General features: G+C 45.2%; 1 protein-coding gene across 2 annotated transcripts in view; it reads right to left on the bottom strand.

The window, feature by feature from the left end:
* Positions 1-15,438, bottom strand: part of MTBP (MDM2 binding protein) — a 194,276-nt gene that overhangs the window by 96,652 nt on the left and 82,186 nt on the right. For both annotated transcript variants that reach the window (XM_029591956.1, XM_029591955.1), the window contains exons 11-13: positions 13,502-13,619; positions 5,306-5,479; positions 236-349 (exon numbers count right to left, since the gene is read on the bottom strand). In XM_029591956.1, the coding sequence (XP_029447816.1) occupies positions 236-349; positions 5,306-5,479; positions 13,502-13,619 (406 nt within the window). The remainder of the gene's footprint in view (positions 1-235; positions 350-5,305; positions 5,480-13,501; positions 13,620-15,438) is intronic.

Below are 15,438 nucleotides of genomic sequence, written 5' to 3'. Positions count from 1 at the left end.
ACATGAAATGAGGTAGTTATTCCACTGTACACACTGTGGCTCCTCTCAGAGGTCAACAAATCTGTGAATACTGCTACACACATTGAGTTGTGATAAGAACATGATATAAGAGAGAACATAAATGTCTAAATCTTACCATTTCTAACTTAGCAAGTATTGCTCAGATTTTTCTAAAATAAAATTCTTTCATATGTATTCCAGATCTATTTGTAGTTTACTTAGCTTCACTACTTACGTAAACATTCCTTCAAAACTGAAGTCTGAGCATGAACCAACATCTTCTCTCTCTGCATAACCTGATCTCCATGGAATTGTGGGAGACCACGGATTACATCAGCAGTGCAATTCCCTGCGAAGATTATTAAAATGCCTTTTTTAAAAACACATTTGCTCTTTTAACTGCTAAATCACATAGTGGAGCAATCGACAACTACCCTGCTTGGTATCTCAGTATTTAACTTACATTTAAACAAACTATCAACTAAGTATTTATAATGTAAACTAGAAGGTTGCTGCATGCATGCAGGGTAAACAAGTAGGAAAACGAAAAGTGTACAATGATGATGCATAGCAGAGATGCTTACCTGTATCAGGTGTTCTCATAGGACACAGTCATTGCAAGTGGATGACATTATCAGATGGAGCCCAGCTATTAACTTATCTCAAAATTTCTATAACTTTGAACATGCTACTGGGCATGTACAGCATGCCATTCTGCCATTCAAGCCTACTTCAAGAGGAGGCGAGCAGGATTGACATCCTGGTGACCTTGGAGAACACCTGTTAGAAATAAGCAACTCTGCTTTCTCAATGGACCAAAAGGATGGCAGTTCTCACTGTCTGAACCAAACGAAAAAAGAAGAAAACCAAAACAAAGCCAAGAGTCAACTAAACTGTATTTGGTGGCAACAAGCCCTTTTTCTGTATTTGTCTTTTATAGTTAAACAAAAGAAGGGGATAGATCTCAAGTCCTATGGACAATCCTACTAGAAATCATATTTTCTGTGACCTGGAAATCTCTCTGGGTATAAGCATCCTTCAGATCAAGACAGCATAGTCATCCCATTCCCAAGAAAGGGAATCAAGGTACCCAGGGAAACAATCTTCAACTTTTCCTTTTTTAGGTCTAGTATGGAATGAAGTCTTTGGGGTCAGGAAATACTTTGAGCAAAATCCCCACCCTCTTTCCCCTAGTGGAACAGGCTCAATCGCATTGTCTCCAGTAGAAAGAGCAGCTCTTTTTGCAACAGCTCCTCATGAGACTCCCCCAAGTAGAATTTGGTGGAACCCCTTTTTGATTATGCTGTGGACCCAAGAGACCAAAGTTATTCTGGGGCAACAGCTTACGTAAAGTCTCAGTCCATCCTTAACTGGAAGCTCCTTTGGCACAGGTGCCAGAGATTGCCTGGATTGCTGGCTATGGCTTGAGGGCCTTCTGTTGCCTAGAGCAGTCATGAGGACTCTGCTGCTGAAGGGACTGAGGGGGGGGGGGGGGGAGATATAAGTGTCGTTTCGGCCTCATGCTTGGGTACCTCCAAGGGCTGGTCTGGAGAAGCCGTGGAGAGCTACAGAAGCATTGCATGTTGTTCTGTGATCTGGGGGAGGAGTAGCCTAATGGTTAGAGCAGTGGGAAACCAGGATTCAAATCCCACTGTCGCTCCTTGTGACCTTGGGCAAGTCACTTTACCCTCTGTTGCCTCAGGTACAAAATTTGATTGTAAACCTTGTGGGGATAGGGAAATACCTATAGTAATCTGCTTTGATGTACATTTTGAAGTGCCGAAAAGCGGAATATAAAAAAAATCTAAATCTACCACTTGAAAATCTCATGCACCAAGTTTGCCACAATCTCTTTAGGAGGGTCTATAAACTGTATAATGTCCATCTTGTTCTTAATTATCCTCCTTCTGCAAAATAAATGGAATGGCCTTAGCCATTCTTTGCATAAATCCAGCATAACTGAAGTCCTCGGGCGGGTATTTTTTCCCTTCCTATGAAGCAGAGAAATCAGATCTATAGCTGTATCCTCAAAAGTATTCTGAATTTGAGCCTAACTGGTAGGCCAGGGATGAGGACCCTAGCAGAAACAGCCTCAGAGAGAGGAGCTTTTGCCTGTTGGGGGCTTCGGAACAAACTGTACTGCATCTATGGGAAGCTTCCTCCCATGATGGGCTGGCGATCCATTGGTGCAATGGACTTCAGTGTTTATTCCCTTTGGGAAAAAGACATCAGTACTAAATTGCCAAGCAGCTGTAGGGACTCCAATATCAGTTGGACATCAGTCTGCATAAATTTCCAGGAACAAAATAAGGATGAGCTCTCTCCTCCATGAGAATGCTTCAGGGGCTTCACAGTTGTAGCTAAACAGTCCCTACTCACAGCATCGTGCATTCATGAAGACTAATGCTGATGCTTCTTGTCTGGCATATGAAACAGATGATTAGGATTTTTAGTTTCCAAAGTACTTTTTGATAAGGTCAAGCTGGGACCTATGCCCTTTAGAGGTCATGGTTGTCCAAACCCAACACTCTTAGATGTGTCCAGCCATGGTGTCCCATCATTGGGATTCATGAAAGACATGACCCTGTCACATGAGGGGCACCTCAAAACTGCTGGCAGACTTCTCCATTCACGAAACCAAATAAAAAACCAGTGCAGCAAAATCTATGAACAATATGAGGTCAATGCAATCTAGCTAAAGCTGTGAAGTCCCTGAAGCATTCTCATGGTGAGGACAGCACATCCTAATTTTATTCCTGGAAATTGCAGCTGTTTCTAAGGGTTCCAGATGTCTGCCACTGATACACCGCCATACCCCTGGAAAACATTATTGCTCCTTCTGAATCTCAATGCTGGTATACTGTGTGAATGCCCCGCCCCCCCCCCAAAAAAACAAGAACAGAAACTTACAAGATTGTCTGAAAAAGTTACCTAAGGAACTGAGGGGGGAAGAAGACAGACCATGAGGTAAATGATTCCTGCCAGGCAGGATACTGGAGGAGCCAGGGACAGCAAAGATCTACAACTGGGAGGTTGCCTGGAAAAGACTGAAGGGGCCCTGCATGGATACCTGACAGTACAGTATGCTGCACGTGCCCAGTTCCATGCCAGGCTCCATTTAATGATGTTACCCACTGTGAAGACTGCCATCCTGCTTATGCATGGAGAATAAGGGATTACACAGTGCCAATCCATTGCAAATCCAATTATCAAGGCAAGTACACATACAGCACATACATACCCAAAATTGAATTACAGAAAGGTATATAATACAGGGTGGCCCATGGAAAAGTAGCCTGCCTCAATGCACTGGTATTGGAGGCGGGCTACTTTTCCATGGGTGTGTCTCTGACAGAATAGATACCTGTGTTTGTGTCTGTGATGGGATAGAAATACAAAGTGTACAGGTAAGTGCATAAATAAGACATGGAGGCATGCACAGGATAAGAAAAATAAATGCATAGAGAGCAGTCATTGTTCCTCCTATATTTTGATATGAAATGGTAATCCATTTCTGTTCTCATTTTCCTTTCAGCAGTATACAGGCCCCTTCTACTGCCATGCGCACTTAATGGCTCATGTCACAATTCTTAGAGGTTTCAAGATTTTTTCTTTCAGTATTTATGACTGTCGATTAATATCTCTTCTCAGTTAAATATACTTGTGCAGTTTATTGAATTTTAAGTAATTTTAGAAATTGCATGACATGTATGTGACATACATCCACACCTCCACCAAATCTATGTCACGCTCTCTCATTCATAACTATCAAAAAGAATCACATATACAATTGTGTGGCATGGCAACACTACTCAGTTTGCCTGTACATTTCCCTTAACTCTCTCCTGGCTAGCAGTGGTATTTACATCAAGAGAAATGTAAACCTAAAGACAATTTCCCATAATGCACAGCAAAGCCTACATATGTCTGAAAATGACAACAAATTTTAGTCAATCCCTTGTGACTCCTTTCAGAACATTAAAAGTACTTCTAACTCAACAAACATAAAACATATGGTATTATTTTAAAGTATAACTACCTGCCTGGAAAACAAATTTAGGAAATCTCATTCCTTATTCAAACCATGGCTTAAACTCATTTTGTTTTCATAGTTAAACTTTATCATCATTTCCTCATAAAAATCACTCTAAAAATGAGATGCTTAATTGATTGTATATGACTAATTTGTGACTTTCAACTCATTGCTCAGTTTATAGGAATAAAACAACACTTTCTTGTGGTATGTTCAGTATTACATGCAATACTAGCAGGGAGACATGAACGTTTTAAAATGACCAGTTTCATTCCTTAATACAGAAATTTGCACATGGTTATGAGAGCATTCATTATGAGAATTTCTTTGTAACAAACAGTAAATAAATTATTTGAAATAAATAAAACACACTCATTAAACATTAAGAGACTTTTTCCCTATAGGAATCTAGGCAAGAAATGGATTCAGCTGGTGACCATGGGTAGTAATTAATGATAAGAAAGCTTTACAAATTTCTTGATGACATCATATGCTCTGACCTACCTGAGATGTCAGCTGGCCTATTTTCCTATATAGGAAATAAAAATAAAGGCTTCTGTCAGGGGTGTTGAGGAAACATGAAAAGAGTTATTGCGTGCTATACTATCTGTGGCACAAATTTTGTTTTTGGTCTGGCAGTTTCCTCCTGATCCTTTGGGCTTCAAGGTCAACTGGAAACAGCTTCACTGGGGCTATTGTGCCATTAGCATTAATTTGCAACTTTCAAGGAATTTTCCTCTAATTTATATGCGCTCTCAACACACTTGGCAATGACAGTCCTCAACTGGAGGCCACACACCAAGGACTCCTTCCAGAACCATGCAATCATGAGCCTCAATTTGCCCACTTGGTATCACCAAGTGATGGCCAAGACCCCCTCTCCTCCCTTAGACTATGGGCACTGCCTTTTTAGTAACTCCAGCCCTGGCAAGCTCTCAGGGAATGGAAGACTTAACCAATAAATCACACCCAGGTTCTCTGCATGGTAGCATGCAGCACAGGCTGGCCTGTGACACAAACTGGAATGAAAATGGATAAATGGCTCAAAAGTTGGTTTTTATTTTGGGCGGGGGTAGGAAACTGCCTTACAAAGGCCAGTTTCCCTATAGAAAGGTGGGCAAACATCAGCTTATAAACTAAGCCCAGGATAGTTCTTTCCTGAACTAATACTATCAACAAATAACAATATTGCCCAATAATGACGACTTCTGAAAAGATTATCCCAAGCTCTACATTTCAGTTATAATCAAAGTAGTGTTAGAAATGTCTTACTTGTTTCTGTGTCATCCATTCTCTCTCTTAGTCTTCCATTTACTAGTGCAAGAGCAGCTGCACCACTGATCTGATTGGCTGAATGAATCAACTTAGCATGACATTCTCCGCTGCTATTACTTTGAATCAAGAGATAATAGGTACATAACTCGCCTTTCATCTCAACATATGGCACTAAACAAATGGGAACAAAATTCAGTTGTGAATCTTTTGGAAAAACATGATTTAAAATGAAATATGACTATGGCTTCACTATCCCCATGTTTAAGAGGAAACCACTATCTTCATGTAAAGAGACACTTTAGCCCAATATTCCCCTTTTTTCTATCATCATACTGGTACAGGGCTTAATACCATCAATATAAAGATCTGAAAGGAATTCTAGTTAAAGGAACAGAAAGAATTCAGGATTCGGCATGCAGAGTAAAAACACAAAGGGAGTTGAGTAGCAAGAGGTAAGGAGAAGGCCTTACAAATAGAGTAAGACATGAGAGCAATAGGCAGGCACAAATGTGCAAAACATGTGGACCAAGCGGTACTTATCTGCCAATATCTGTTTTTCTTAGTTTCACCCAGCAATACCAGAACTGATAACATTTTATAGATTTGGATGGTGTGGAATGCTTAAGCATTCCAAAACTCCTAATATTGTAGCAACAAAGGCTACATTATGTTTCATCTCCTATGACCTATTTTGACAGCCACATACATAATAAAAGTTGGCAGCCGATGAGGATGACTTTGTCCATGCAATCTGCCCACTTGCCCCATATCACAGATCCTATTTGATCTCTGGTCATCTCGCTCCTTTGCCATTACCGCACCTTCTCTGTTTGTCCTATGCATGCTTGAATTCTGGCATGGCACTTATTAAGCTAATGAGTCTCTTGTTAAAATCATTTGGTAGAGAGATGTCCAAGAATATTTTAAGAATTCGGGGGGGAGGGGAGCTTAAGAGATTTAAAATAAAAATCCAATGCAAAGAAACTGCATGGATTTCACTAGGGTTATGCATGAAGACAGCCCACCAGGCTGTCTGGGTGTGTCAGTCTTCTTTTGTGTGTAAATGCTAGCAGGAAAACTGGCAGGTTGCAAAGATTTGAAATGTTTCTATAGTATATAACTAGTATGATTTACTTTATACACTAGCTCAGAGTTTTGCATTAGTTTAAAAAGGGAGTTTCATATTTTATATTTGCCATGTAAGATTTCCAGCCAGCTAATTAGAACAACCATACTATCTGCACATAATTAAAAAGGGTTTCTGACATTTGAACTGTAACAATCATACCACCCACATCATTTAAAGCTTGCATCTAAATAAAACTGATTGAACACCCAAAAGGCCATTATCTTTAGCCAAAATTATTCTAAAAAGTGCATAATGATTTTCAGCTGCTAGCATATTTACATTTCAACCAAAAAAGACCAACTTACCATGAACAAGCTGCTGCTGGATGTACAGTACTTAAGATTTCCATAAACTGTCACATAATATAGCAATTTGCAGTAGATAAATTAAGCATGTAAAATCACCTATCTTAGAAACCCAGATTTTTCATGGAAATAGCACAACAATGAAGAACCAGATTGGAGAGCTATACTCCATGGAGTTTACAATATTGCCAAATGCATGTGTGTGTGCATTCAATACCCAGTCCTTTCATGCCCCCTACTGCTCAATCCTCATTCCTTTCTCCCCTCTCATGCATGATCCTCACTCTCTCCAGTACCCACCAACAGTCTCAGTCATCCCATCCTTTGGCTCAATCTCTACTCCAATCTGAGCCATCCTCACCTTCACCTTCTCAGACCTAACCACCTGGATTTCAGATCCTCCCTTCACCCGGAAGACCTCCAATTTCCTCTTCCCCTCCCAGCACCTCCCTCCCTCCTCCCACATACTTCCAATATCCTCCCATCCCCTCCCTTTTGCCTGGTCACTGATTCTTACTCTCCTGCCCCAACAGCCCTCAAGGCTCCCCTGGCTCTGATGGTGCTATTATGAGTAGGCAGCGAGTCAGTCAAGAGGCCTGCACTCACTCTCCCCCAGAGACAGCAGCAACACTACAGTGCCTGTGAATGTGGGGCTGCACGCTGACTCAGTCCACACTGCCTTCTGGTAACAGCACCACTCAAGCAGTAAGGAGCCTTGACTAAAGTCTGTGCAAACAAGAGAGGGTGGGAAAAAATTAGAGGTCTGCAAGGGAAAGAAAATCAGGTCTGTCCTTTATCATATTCAGTTGCTCAGTGGCTCCCATTTTCTCCATGAATATTGGCCCTTATTATTTTAAAGTTGTGGTGCTTGTGTTACTTGCACATGTTCAGATGAAAGAGACACATATGGACATATGCTAAAGGTGCATAAGGTGTTCCAACATGCCTATAAAACCTTAAATATTTTCCCTGCATTGTTAGGAAAGACATTTTCATTGTATAATTTTGATAATGGAGAAATTACTTACCTGATAATTTTGTTTTCCTTAGTGTAGACAGGGACTCAGGACCAATGGGTTTAGTGTACTCCTGATAACAGTTGGAGACGGATCAGATTTCAATCTGACGTCAGCCTACATATACCCGTGTAGGAAGCTCTGCTCTTCAGTATTCTCCTTGAAAAGCAATTGTGGATATATGTGTGTTTTAATAACTTGATTAATTTGGCTAGCTTGATTAACTTGGACTAGTTGAACTTATTTCCAACTGGAGACCACCAGTGCACTCAACCGAAAAACACAGACACCCAGCAACTATGGGTGTCTTAAAGTAGAGGTAAAACATGGCTTACCCATGCTTGTCTTGCTCTCGGGGATTGTCACCCGAGGTTTCCGGATTTTGGGGCAGCCGTGGGCGGGATGCCGAGTTCATCTGTCTACACTAAGAAAAACGAAATTATCAGGTAAGTAATTTCTCCATTTCCTAGCATGTAGCAGATGGACTCAGGACCAATGGGATGTACAAAAGCTACTCCTGAATCGGGTGGGAGGCTGCCCGTGGCCCACTTAGTACTGCCCTTGCAAATACTGTGTCCTCCTGGGCCTGAACATCCAGGCAGTAGCACCTCGAGAAGGTGTGAATGGAGGACCACGTTGCCGCCCAATAGATCTCGGCGGGTGACAGCATCTTGGTTTCTGCCCAGGATACTGCCTGGTCCCTTGTGGAATGGGCCTTGACTTGTAGGGGTGGAGGCTTTCCTGCCTCTACGTAGGCTGCCTTGATTACTTCTTTGATCCAGCGGGCTATGGTTGCCCGCGAGGCCGCCTCCCCTTGTTTCTTCCCGCCGTGAAGGACGAATAGGTGGTCCGTCTTTCGTACAGATTCCGATCCTTCCAGGTATCTGACTAGGAGTCTGTCAACGTTCAGATGGCGAAGAAAGAGCGAGTATTCAGAGTCCTTATGCTCATCTGGAGATGGCAGCGAGATGGTTTGGTTTAGATGGAAATGAGAAACCACCTTTGAATGGAAGGCGGGGACAGTGTGGAGCTGTATGGATCCCGGTGTGAATCTAAGGATCGCTTCCCGACAGGATAGTGCCTGAAGTTCAGAGATGCAACGGACTGAACATATTGCCACTAGGAATGCAGTCTTCAAGGTCAGGAGCCATAGTGACAGACCGCGTGTAGGTCTGAAGGAAGCTCCCGCCAGGAAGTCTAGTACTAGATTGAGATTCCATAGGGGCACCAGCCACTTTAGTGGTGTTCGGATTTGTTTTACCCTTCTCAGGAAACGAGAAACGTCTGGATGGGCTGATAGACTGATGTCGTCCACTTTGGCTCTGAAGCAGGCCAGCACGGCCATCTGAACCTTAATGGAGTTGAGACACAACCCCTTCTTCAAGCCGTCCTGCAGAAATTCTAGGATTATGGGGATTTTGACTGTCCGTGGAAGGATGATGCAGTCCTCACACCAGGCTTCGAATATTCTCCATATTCATATATAAGTTAGAGACGTAGAAAACTTGTTTGCTCGGAGGAAGGTGTCAATCACTGCCCCTGAGTATCTGCTCTTCTTCAGGCGAGTCCTCTCAATGGCCAGACTGTAAGAGAGAATCGAGTTGGGTCTTCATGGAGGATTGGTCCTTGCTGGAGCAGGTCCCTGTGTGGGGGTAGACACAGAAGCCTTCGCATTTCTGCGTACCATGGCCTTCTTGGCCAGTCCGGGACTACTAGAAGTACTAGCCCCTTGAGGTGTTCTATCTTGCGGATGATCCTGTCCAGTAGTGGCCATGGGGGAAAGGCATACAGCAGGTCTTCCTGTGGCCAGGTCTGGACGAGGGCATCGATTCCCTGGGATTGTAGTTCTCGTCTGCGGCTGAAGAACCTGGGAACTTGGGCGTTGGAAAGAGTTGCCAGAAGATCCTTGGAAAGTGTTCCCCAGTGGTCTACCATCAACTGGAGGGCTGTGGTCGACAGCATCCATTCCCCCGGGTCTAGACTCTCTCTGCTGAGGTAATCCGCAGTGACGTCTTTACCCGCAATGTGGGCAGCCGAGATCCCTTGTAGGTTTGCTTCCGCCCATGCCATTAGAGGGTCTATTTCCAGGGACACCTATTGGCTTCTGGTTCCTCTCTGGTGGTAGATGTAGGCAACTGTTGTGGTGTTGACCGACATGACTGACAGATTCGCCCTGGAGTCTGTGACTGAATCGAAGGCAGGCTAGTCTGACTGCCCGGGCTTCCAGTCGGTTGATGTTCCATCCTGACTCTTCCTTTTCCCATTTCCCCTGGGCCGTCAGTTCCTGGCAGTGGGCTCCCCATCCTCGTAGGCTCGCATCCATAGTGAGCAAGACCCAGGTCGGTGGGGATAGGCTTACTCCCTTGCTCCGGTGGTCTTCTTGTAGCAACCAATGGAGCTGGGTCCGAACTTCTGCCGGTAGCTGGAGGCGAACGGAGTAGTTCTGGGACATTGGGTTCCATCATGACAGTAAGGAACGTTGTAGTGGTCGCATGTCGGCTCTTGCCCAAGGGACGACTTCTAGTGTGGATGTCATGAGGCCGACCACTTGGAGGTAGTCCCATACCTTGGGGCGAAAACATGTCAATAGGTTTCACAACTAGTCCATTAGTTTCTTCTCCTTGTAGGGAGAAGAACGACCTTGTCTTGTTTGGTGTCGAACCGGACTCCCAGGTATTCTAGTGATTGGGAAGGGTGCAGGCAGCTCTTGGTTGTGTTGACGACCCACCCGAGATTCTGCAGTAGATTCTTGACTCTGGTGGTCGCCTGGTAACTTTCCTCTGGAGATTTTGCCCTTATCAGCCAATCGTCCAGATATGGATGTACGAGGATTCCTTCTTTCCTCAGTTTCACCGCCACAACCACCATGATTTTGGTGAACGTCTGACGGGCAGTAGCTAGTCCGAAGGGTAGCGCCGGAACTGGTAGTGATGGTCCAGTATCGCGAAGCGTAGAAAGCGCTGATGGTCGAGATGGACCGGGATGTGGAGGTAGGCTTCTGACAGATCCAGAGAGGTCAGAAATTCTCCTGGCTGTACTGCCCTTATGACCGAGCATAGGGTTTTCATGCGGAAGTGTGGTACCCTCAAGTAGTGATTGACGGACTTGAGGTCCAGGATGGGCCGAAACGTTCCCTCTTTCTTGGGGACGATAAAATAGATGGAATAGTGCCCAGTAATTTGTTGGTGCATGGACACCGGTATTATCGCCCTTAGGGCGAGTAGTTTTGTCAGTGTGGTTTCCACTGCCGTCCTCTTGGAGGGGGGAGTGGCACGGTGATTTTATAAATTTGTCTGGAGAGATACTGTGGAAGTCCAGGTAGTATCCCTCTCGAATGATGGTTAGGACCCACTTGTCCGAAGTTATCTTGATCCATCTTTGGTAGAATGGGGCAATCCTGCCCCCTATGGCTTCATCCTGTGGATGGGTCTATTGATTCTCATTGTGGGGTGCGGCTGCGGCCTGGACCTGAGCCAGTTCCCCTCTTGTTGTGTCTGTTCCGAAAGGACTGGCCCCTGCCTGTGGGACGAGGTGCTTGGTGCATGTTTTTGTAAGGCCTTGGATCTTCGGGGAGAGGGGCGTTGGTTTCTTTTGTTCCTGTCCTCCAGTAGCCGAGGTACTGGGGATTCGCCCCATTTATCGGCTAACTTCTCCAGTTCGCTTCCGAGCAGGAGGGCTCCTTTAAAGGACATTCTCGTGAGTTTAGTCTTGGAAGTCGCATCGGCTGACCAACTTCGGAGCCAGAGTTGCCTTCTGGCTGCCACTATGGATGAGACGCCCCTGGCTGAGGTCGCATCCATGAGGAAAGATATCACCAGTTCTAATGTTTCGACGGACATGGTTGCGTCCCTGGACAGCGACAAGCAGGCATGTGTCACCACGGCGCAGCACGCAGCAATCTGCAGGGACATAGCTGCAACATCAAATGACTGTTTAAGGATGGATTCTTGACGTCTGTCCTGGGCATCCTTGAGTGCAGCTCCTCCTTCGACTGGAATGGTGGTGGGCTTTGAGACTGCGCAGACCATAGCGTCCACTTTGGGGAACCCCAAGAGTTCTTTGGCTGAGGGTTCCAGGGGGGTATAGAGCTTCTAGGGCCCGCCATCCTTTGAAGCTGGCCTCCGGGGCATTCCATACTAGGTCAATCAGTTGTTGAACGGCCTGGAGCATTGAGAAATGGCGTGAGGCCTGACCGAGCCCGACCAAAACAGGGTTCGTCTTTGGCTCCGCTGCGGTGCTTGTGCCTGGGATGGCCAGCGTCATCAGGCTCAGAGACACGAGATCTGATAACTCGTCTTTGGAGAAGAAACGCATCATGGTTCTGTTCCTGGAGGGATTGCCTCTTTCTCTAGGGAGTCTGGCTCTTCCTCCGAGGTGTCTGTGTCCCCTAAGGGGAGGCTTTTGCCCAGGAGGCACATCTCAGGGTCAAGAGGGGCCTGGAAGGTTTTGCTCTTCTGGTGGAGACTGTGGCTGTGTCACAGGTGGCACCGATTGCGCCTGGACGAAGGTTTGCAGCCCTTTGAAGAATTCCACCCAGGAAAAGGTTCCTGGGTCTATATTGAATCCAGCAGTGTTCCCAGAGAAACTCATCGGAGGAGGGCCCGAGCCAGGGATAGAGAGGTTCAGTGTACTGTCATTGGTGGAGTCTGATTCCTCTACTGGCGGAGGGGACGGTTCCCTCAAAGCCTCTTCGCACTACAGGCACAGGGCAGCTCTAAGGTGGCAGGCTGGGCAGAGGGCTTGTCCCTTGGCTTTCTTGGCAGACGGTGCAATGATTTGTGCACGTGGAGTGGCTCCAAACTAGTCTATGCGTGTATGTGCGCGCGTCAGGCGGCTTATTTGTGTGTTCCGGGTGTGCCGATGCTATGTATGCAAGCTGCAGAAGATGTGCGTGCAGGCCTGTGCTTAGTGAGATTCGCGTGCCGCTGTGCACACGGCACAGATGCGTGTGCCGCTGCGCACACAAGTAGTTTGTGCGCCCAGCTCAGTTGTGCAGACAATACGGCGATCAAAGGGGGGAAATGGCGCCGACGACCATGTGGGCAAGATGGTGACCCCCCCCGGAGGGTATCCATATGGAAGGACCCTCGCATCTGACCAGGGCCTAGCCTGGATGGGACTGCTCAACCCGATGGGACAGACGCCGGATGGCGATCTGTGCGGCTCACCGAGCCTTGGAGACCAGAGACTTAAATAAAGTTTTCTACCTTACCTTGTCTCGGCGCTTCCTGGTCTTGTGCCGGGCGGTCTCCGGCTGCGGGGGGGGGGGGGGGGGGGGGGGGGGAAGGGGGAATACCTTCACTGCTGCGCTCGGTATTGCACCCACTGCCTGTCAGCCACTCAGGTGGCTAAGTCCATGCCAGGAACTGGCTACCGGACCGAGGCTTACCTCTGAGGGATCTCGGAAATCATCTCAGGAATTCGACTGGGGGAGGGACCCTTAGGAATCACCACAAGAGAGCGGGGCTCGTCTTGTAGAGGTAAGATTTTCTTTCTTCTTTGGTTTGGATTTTCTAACGCTGTGCAGTGTCCCAAACTGCTAAGGAGATGGAGAAATACTGAAGAGCAGAGCTTCCTGCACAGGTATATGTAGGCTGGTGTCAGATTGAAATCTGACTCCGTCTCCAACTGCTATCAGGAGTACACTATACCCATTGGTCCTGAGCCCATCTGCTACACGCTAGGATATTTCTAAATTTCACTTAGATGATATATCATCATCATACTAAATGACTTCACTTACCACTGATGACTTTTGGTTTTCTTGCCATGTATTCTTTCCATTTTCTTGTGCTAAGTTGGATGGGTGGTGGAATAGGTATGCTGCTCACACTGCAAGGCAAAACAAATAGTGCTCCTACCTAAAAGAAGAACACAGCAAACCACCAATTTTCCCTAAATATAATTACAGCAGTATTCTTACGTTGAAAGGATACCGGGTTACTAAAAAGGTTTTAAAAAATCTCAAAATGGAAGCATGAAATCATGAGATAGTGATTTGCCAGATAGCATTGTGAGACTGCATATTTAAGTCCATTGGCACATAGTCAACACATCATGCAGTACTGATCAATGATCAGTAATCTTTAACAATGTCCAAGGACAACAGAAATTGTTCATTACTGAAACTTCAAATAATTTATCCTGACACAGTAATAATTACAATAGGATATTCAGTGATTTTTAGATTCCATATAACTAACCCTGATAGTGTCATAGTTAAATAGTTATTTAAGCTGAAAGACAAATGTGCAAATTTAACATTCTAACTGCCTAAATTAACCCAAACGTGGTAAGAAAAATAATCCATTACAAATGAAATCCTACATTTATAAACAATTCTGCAGCATTGCAAAAAAAAAAAAAAAAAAAATCTTCCTGGCAATAAGCACACTTTCCTGGCTCTACATCACCATACCCAATAATCTTTCTTCAACAACCTGTCACATTTTCATAGTAATATAGTAGATGACAACAGATAAGGACAAATTGGTTCATCCAGCCTGCTCAGTTGTCTTTTTCTCTGGGCAAAAGGACATATACATTCCCATACTTATACCAACACAATCTTCCCCCTCTGTGTCTTTCACCTAATCTCACAACCCTTTTCGTAACCATCTCAATCATGCCTAAAGCATGCCAAAAGGTCACATGATTCCTAAGGAAGGGTAGCGGTGAATGGCCTTACCTGACTTTTTATAATTTTTTCACTATACTTTTCACTAATGTCTAAGGAAATCTCTAAATGGTCTAACAGCCATGATATAGGCTAATCAAGTAAAACCAGAGTTTGGGATGAGGAAATGCCATGGCAAAACAATTCAGTGGCTGCAGCAGATCCAAAAGGTGAGAGCATGGCCAACTTTCCACAGTCAGTAGTGAGTAAGTGAAGGAAATCATATCAATTTATGTACCAAACAAGGTGACCCAGATTCATATCAAGGGTTGCAGAAACTAAAGGAAAATTGGTTCTTACTTGCTAATTTTTGTTCCTGTAGTACCACAGATCAGTTCAGACTGCTGGGTTTTGCCTCCCTTCCAGCAGATGGAGACAGTGAAAAACTTCGAGAGCGCCCTCTCTTAACCTGGTGAGCCACCTGCTGCTCCTCAGTATTTGTTCATACCCAAGCAGAAATCACTTTATAGATAAAATACTCATGAATTAACCAAACCTCTATCCCCCCCCTCCCCCCCCAAACGAGCAGAGGGTGAAAACACAGAACTTTGAAAAAGAAACTACCAAAATCAGCTGTAAACGAATAGGACAGACATATACCTCTCTTCAGGAAAAACCATTATAGAACATAGATCAGTTCGAGCGGGCTCTTCTTCTACATCCTCCAACCGATTAGTGGGCGGGCATCTGTACTACAGGAATGAAAATTTGCAGGTAAGAACCAATTTTCCTTTCCCTGTACGTACCCGGATCCAGACTGCTGGGTGGGTCTGCGAGAGTCCCGCTCGAACAACACTGGCTCCAAAATGGTAAGCCTCCATTTGCTGTACATCTAACCCAGGGGTCGGGAACCTATGGCTCGCGAGCCAGATGTGGCTCTTTTGATGGCTGCATTTGGCTCGCAGACAAATCTTTAATAAAGAAGTAAAACTAACAAAAGCCCCCACCCTCCTGACCCCCCCCCCCCCACGACCTGCCAAAAGTCCCTGGTGGTCCAGCGGGGG

Source organism: Rhinatrema bivittatum, chromosome 2, assembly GCF_901001135.1.
Source record: "Rhinatrema bivittatum chromosome 2, aRhiBiv1.1, whole genome shotgun sequence".
In the NCBI taxonomy this organism is placed as follows: Eukaryota; Metazoa; Chordata; class Amphibia; order Gymnophiona; family Rhinatrematidae; genus Rhinatrema; species Rhinatrema bivittatum.
Note: the sequence above shows the minus strand (reverse complement) of the source record. Positions and strands in the feature narration are given on the sequence as shown.